This window comes from Leptonychotes weddellii, chromosome 14, assembly GCF_054177405.1.
Source record: "Leptonychotes weddellii isolate Sample4059 chromosome 14, ASM5417740v2, whole genome shotgun sequence".
Classification (NCBI taxonomy): Eukaryota; Metazoa; Chordata; class Mammalia; order Carnivora; family Phocidae; genus Leptonychotes; species Leptonychotes weddellii.
The window spans coordinates 75828088-75834352 of NC_138382.1; the positions used below are offsets into that span (position 1 = coordinate 75828088).

The 6265-nt window shown below is 57.9% G+C and overlaps 1 protein-coding gene across 1 annotated transcript in view; it reads left to right on the forward strand.

Annotated features, from left to right (window-relative positions):
• The first annotated feature begins 6 nt into the window (after nucleotides 1-6).
• Nucleotides 7-6265, forward strand: part of LAMC3 (laminin subunit gamma 3) — a 55245-nt gene continuing 48986 nt past the window's right edge. Inside the window, exon 1 of the mRNA XM_081803780.1 lies at nucleotides 7-165. Within this exon, the coding sequence (XP_081659906.1) occupies nucleotides 114-165 (52 nt within the window). The 5' untranslated portion in view covers nucleotides 7-113. The remainder of the gene's footprint in view (nucleotides 166-6265) is intronic.

Here is a 6265-nt window from a genome sequence, read left to right on the forward strand (position 1 = left end):
CGGGGGCGCAGTGCCAGCGCTGCGATGCCGCCGACCCCCGGCGCCACCACGACGCCTCCTACCTCACCGACTTCCACAGCCAGGACGACAGCACCTGGTGGCAGAGCCCGTCCATGGCCTTCGGCGTGCAGTACCCCACGTCGGTCAACATCACCCTCCGCCTGGGTAAGCGCCGGCTCGGGCCCGCGGGCACCGCCGCCGCCTCGTCCCCGGAGCGCAGCTTGTCGGGGTGCTGCGCGCCCTGGGTAGGCCGTAGACGGAACGGGGCCCGTGCACCACCACCCCCCACCCCATAACTGGAAGGGTGGACTGATGGGTGCCCCCTTGGGGCTGGCAGGGGCGGGAAGCCTCCCCGGAGCCCTTTACAGAGCAGTGGATCTGGATGCAAGGACCGTGCCCTGCAACGGTTGGTCCCTCCTAGACCCAGCGCTTTGTGGGAAAAGGGGGGACCCACCCAGGGGTGGACTAGTCTGCCCTCTAGGGCAGGAGCTCTTAATCATGGGTCAGCTGGTCGACTTTGGGGGCTCATGAATCCCTGGGGCTGTGTGCAGTCCTGGATGTATTCTTGGGGCTAGAAGACAAGGCATTCACCTCCGGGAAGGTTTAGCGCCCCCCCCCCCTTCTCCGAGCAGGAGCGAAGCTTGCTGTGGGGTGGCTGGTCTTGATGGTATGGCCGCCCTGCCCCTCCCGCGCCTCCCTCCTCTCCCCCCTGCCCCTCAAATACCTGGTCTCCGCATCCTGAGTCTGGACCCAGCCCTTCACTCACGTTTAGAAATGGGAGTATCTCCTTCCTCTTCAAGTCCAGCCAAATCCAGGTCCTTCCTGGGCCCCAAGATGCGCCAGGCACTAGATCGGCATCTTATCTGTCGCAGCCCCTGCAGCCCTTTGTGGGGGAGGGGGGCGCGAGGGAGGTCCACCCGTTCACACTCCCTTGTCTGTGGGTTTGAAATCTCCCTAAACTTTGAAAATCCAAGTGTTTTTGTAACTCATTTTGGCTGCTAAACTCCACCGGAGGCTATTTATAGACCTTGTTTATCCCAGTTAGAGTGAATATTCATACATTTTGCTACTGAAATCTCATTTAAGTACAGCCTGTGGGGGCAATCCCAGCTGGGGGTGTTAACACAATCCATGGTCTAAGGACTACATCATCTCTCTAAACTCTGAAAAATTCGGAATTCCAAAACACATCCACAGCTAAGCAGTTTGGATTAGGGGTTATGGGACCATAACCCCAGTTCTCAGATGAGAAAATTGAGGCTCAGAAATGTTAAGTGTTTTGCCCAAAGACACACAGCTGCTAAATGACTGGATAGGAACATCCATGTATATCCAAGGTTGGAGCATAAATTCCTTCACACGAGCTCCACCCAGCCATGGAATTGGCTCTTCCTAGCCTTGGGTGATAGCACTTGTGGGAGGACTGGGAGATGACATTGAAGTGAGATGGGGGTGGGGACACTGAGCCCCTCAGCAGAGCAGTTGTGGGCTGTCACCCCCAAGAAGCTCAGCTCCCTGGGGTTTTGTCACCTTCACTGGCCTATCAGGACCGCTAGATGGGGCGGGGTCTCTCCGGAAACCAGCGTGGGGAGGGAGTCTGGGGGAACTGGCTGGACGGGGCTGGCAGAACCCCAAGACCACTGGGGAAGGAATCTGGGGCAGGGTGGGGGCTGTGGGGGGATATGCTGTTCCATGACCAAGGGCGGGGGCTTGGCTGATGCGTCAGTGGAACCCTGGGGCAGGCAAGAGGCTCAGCCCAGGCTCAAAGTGGGAGGGGCGGGGAAGCATCATGGGTTTGGGTTTGGGGGGCAGTTCCCATTTGCTGAGCGCTGGTGTGCGGGACCCTGTGCTTAGCTGGGTGACCTTGCTGAGCTCTGCCTAGGACCCTTAGCAGCAGGGACCCTCACGTTCACATCCACACACATCTACTCACACTTATATGCTCAGCCACACACTCATACACAGTCACTCACATATATCTACTCACACTCCTGTGCTCATCCACACACATCTACTCACTCGTGCACTCACATACGTCTACTCGCACTTGTGTGCTCATCCACATCTTCTCACACCCACATACTCACCCTCACACACATCTCCTTACACTCACACACTCACCCTCACATACACACTCACCCAAATTCTCACACACTCATATAGTCACACACACACACACACACACACACACCTTAGCCTGAGCCAGTGTTCTTCCCGTCACTTTGTGCGGCACCAGGCATGGAGGAGGAGTTCTGGAATGTCTGTGCAAACGAAGAAAGGAAGCCGGAATGAATGGGTGGCGGTGTCCCCTCCTCTGTCCTGTGCTTCTGGACCCAGCTCAGGATCTCGTTGGCCTGCTCTGTCCCCAGAGACAGAGCAGAGTAGAAATCACCAAACGAGCTTTGGACGCAGGCACGGCTCAGCCGCTCACTAGGCGAAGCTGCCACCTCTTTGTGCCTCCACGTCCTCCCCTGTGAAATGGGGCTGAGACTGGCCACCTCCCCCTGGTTGTGCAGCTCCGTGAGCTCAGGTTGGCCGCGTGCTTACGGGAGCCGTGACAGTCCTTGCGTGTGGCCAAGGCCACTCTGCGGAGAACAGCTCAGGGCTGAGGTTCCCCTGGGGGTGACCTCTACCCAGGGATTGGGAAATGCTTGCCGAGCTGGCTCCCAAAAGATGGCCTGACCCTGGGCCCTCTTTCTGCACCGGGGTCGCCAGAGACCCAGATCGGCCCCAGATTTAGCCCACTTTGGGTTCCATTCGCTCTTTCTGCACCGGGGTCGCCAGAGACCCACAGTGGCCCCAGATTTAGCCCACTTTGGGTTCCATTCGGCTTTGGTTTGCTCTCTGCTGAGCTGTGGATTGCATAATATCGGGGGAAGAAGAGGTCTGCGATTGTCAGGGTGTTCCCAGGAGGCCCCCATCCTCTCCCCCTGGGCCTCAGGCTGCTTCTGCTGGCTCCTTGGCAGGTCCCCCACTCCTTGGGGCTCATGGGAGTGGAGAATGGGTGGCTGGCTCTGGCCTGAGGCCCCTGGAGGGAGTGGGGTGAGGGGCAGGGGAGGGAGAGGTGGCTGGTCAGCCCCGGGATGGAGGTCGCTGCTTTCCCAGCCCCCTGTGAGCTCGCAGACATCTGTTCCAAATCCCAGAGTCGCCAAGCTGAGCCTTCCTGTCTGGGATGAAAGGCAGCACCAGGGTCTGGCGGCTCCTCGCCGTCCACCAAGGCCCAGGGAAGCGGGCAGGCTGGGGGAGGTGCATGGCCAGCAGGGATGAGAAACACTATTCCGGGGGCTCCCACCCGGCCTGAGTTCTTTTACAGGCAGGGAAACTGAGGCTCTGGAAGTAAAGTCAGCTGCACAGGGTCACAAAGCCAGTACTTGGCACGCTCCGGGGTTCCACCCAGACCGTGCTGCACTTGGGCATGATAAGCCCGCCGGGTTAGGCTGGTCTGAGCCTTGGCTTTTGGCGAGGGTGGAGAGATCCTCCCTTCTTGCTTGAACACTTCCTTGGATTTCTGAGAATCTCCTGGAATGACAGGAAAACCCGCAAGTCCCCAGGCAGGTGAGCGCTGAGCCCTGGAGAGGGGGTAGTTGCAGGGGTAAGGCAGGTGGGCTCTTTCCTGCCCCCTCCCCAGGCTAAGGTCTGACTGCCGTGTGCAGGCCTTCTCTGTGCCTTGGTTCAGCTGGCTGCCTGAAGCCTGAGCTAAGCCTCAGCCCTGCTGGCCTTGGGGTGCAGTCTGCCAGGAGACGGGTTAAGCCCAGGATGACGTGAATGAGGATTTATGCTCTGAGAACACACATGGTTAGCGGGCCTCCCTGAGATCTAAAGGGTAGCAGGAGCTGACAAAAGAGCAAAGGATGTTTCAGGTCAAGGGGACAACATGGGGCAGCCGGGAGACTGGGTGGCTGGAGCAGAGGGGCCTGCCTGTGGGGGCTGGACGGCAGGAGGATCCTGCCGGCCGCTGCGGAGCCCCGAAGCCAGCTGGGTCTCCTGAGCTTTGGCTGCATTGTGTCTTCCTGCCGAGTGGGCGGCCGTGTTTGCGTTGGCTGGGGCCGGGGCTGGGGCTGGGGGGCCGAGTCCTCCTTCCTTCTCCCTGGCGGTTCTGGCGGGAACGCTGGGCTCTACGCAGGTCAGGGGTCAAGGCAACAGTCTTGGTTAGCGTCCACCCACAGAAGCAGCCACCCCACAGCCCTGGGGCCCAGCTGGTCCCGGCCGCCTCACCCTTGTCTGGGCTGCTAGGACTGACCCAGGATTTGCAGGAGTGGGAAGTCCCAAAGCTCAGTTGAGCGCCTACTGTGCGCTAAGCCCTGTGCCTGGCCCTTGGGAGGCAGCCGTAGACACGCCACTGTCTGCCCCACTCAGCTTAGAGGTGCCCTCCTCCAGGCAGCCCCCCGCCCTTACCCCTTCACAGCGGGTCGTGCTGTACCGGGGTTTAGGTTTGTTTGTGTCGATCCCTAGCTCTGAGATGCAGAGGGAATGCCCGTTTGCACAGCTGTACCACGGCGCTCAGCGCAGGCCCCCTGCACCCGGGTGCTTGCTAAACGTTGGTCGGATGAACGAACGGACCAGCAACTAGCATTTAGCCGCGTACATGCCTCGTGCATAGAACTGTTCCGAGTGCTTTGCAGGCATTTACTCTGGAAGCCCCGTTATTATGCCCGTTTTGCAAAGCAATAAAAAAGGAAAGGAAGGTGGGGCACTGCGTTCAAGTCACTTGCCCAGTTAACCCCCTCCACCCCCCCCCAGGTTAGGTATTTTGCCCAAGGGCACAGAGCAGGTAAGTGGTGGAGCCTGCCGTGAACCCCAGACCCCAGCACATCCCGGCCACACCCACCGCGCGGTCCCTCACTGGGAACAAGGCAGCGAGTGCATGAATGCGGGAGCGTCCCAAATACATCCCAAACTCCTAAGCTGTGGCCTTCACGAGGGCCCCCGCCCTCCTCCTGGCCCTGCCCCGCTCCAGCCACTTCACCCCTGCCTTCCTGCTCTCCATTATCCCCATGCCAGCCCCACCACCACGAGGGCTCCAGCTGTGCTTACTGGGATCCTGGTCGGCATTCGGGACTCCCCTGCGCCTTTCCCCCGGTCTCCCACCTGAGCGCTTGACCAGGTCATTTGAACATCCTCCTGAAGTCAGCGTGGGATGTCACACGGGCCTCAAACCTAGGGTTCAGAAGTAAAGGCACCCATGTTCACAGCAGCTCTATTCACAATAGAGCGGAAGCAACCCAAGTGTCCGCTGACCGACGAATGACTAAGCAGAACGTGGTACATACACACGACGGAATATTGTTCAGCCTGGGAAAGGAGGGAGGTTCTGACACCTGCTGCAACATGGATGAACCCGGAGGACGTTATGCTGAGAAGGACAAGTGCTGTGTGATTTCGCTTATATGAGGCCCCTAGAATAGCCTACTTCTTAGAGACAGAAAGTGGAGTGGTGGGTGCCAGGGGCGGGGACGAGGGGGAGTGGGGAGTTGTTCACGGGGTGAGGACCCTCAGTTTGGGAAGACGAAAAGAATTCTGGAGGTGGATGAGGGTGAGGGCTGCACAGCAGTGTGAATGTACTTACTCCCGGTGAACTGTGTACTTAAAAATAGTTAAGATGGGGGCGCCTGGCTGGCTTCATCAGAAGAGCGTGCGACTCTTGACCTCGGGGTTGTGAGTTTGGTCCCCATGTTGGGTGTAGAGGTGACTTAAATAAAAAAAAAACTAGGAGCGCCTGGGTGGCTCACTTGGTTAAGCGTCCAACTCTTGATTTTGGCTCAGATATTGATCTCAGGGTCATGAGATCGAGCCCAGCATTGGGCTCCATGCTGGGCGTGGAGCCTGCTTATGATTCTCTCTCTCTCTCCCACTGCCCCTCCCCCCACTCATTCTCATGAACTCTCTCTAAAAAAAAAAAAAAGGTTAAGATGGCAAATTTTATGTGTATTTAAAAGTAAAAGGGAAAGGCATCATCCTCCCATCTCTCCATGCACCAGAGCAAGGAACTTGGGTGTCAGCTGTGATTCTTCCCTCCTTTGACTTCAGCATTCACCAGATCACTAGAACGTTCTCTGGAATATCCTTCATGTTTGCCCTCCTCTCTATCATTTTCACTCAGCCCCTCATCTGTTCCTTGATTTATTGCAGTGGCCTTGAAAGTCCTGCCACCTCCCTTTGCAAACGTGTAGTCTGTGCATTTCAGTCACCTCTCAGATCAGACCTCAGAATCCTTCTTAACACAAAGCCCTAGGCAATAAGCCGACGAATCCGTTTGCTCTTCCCA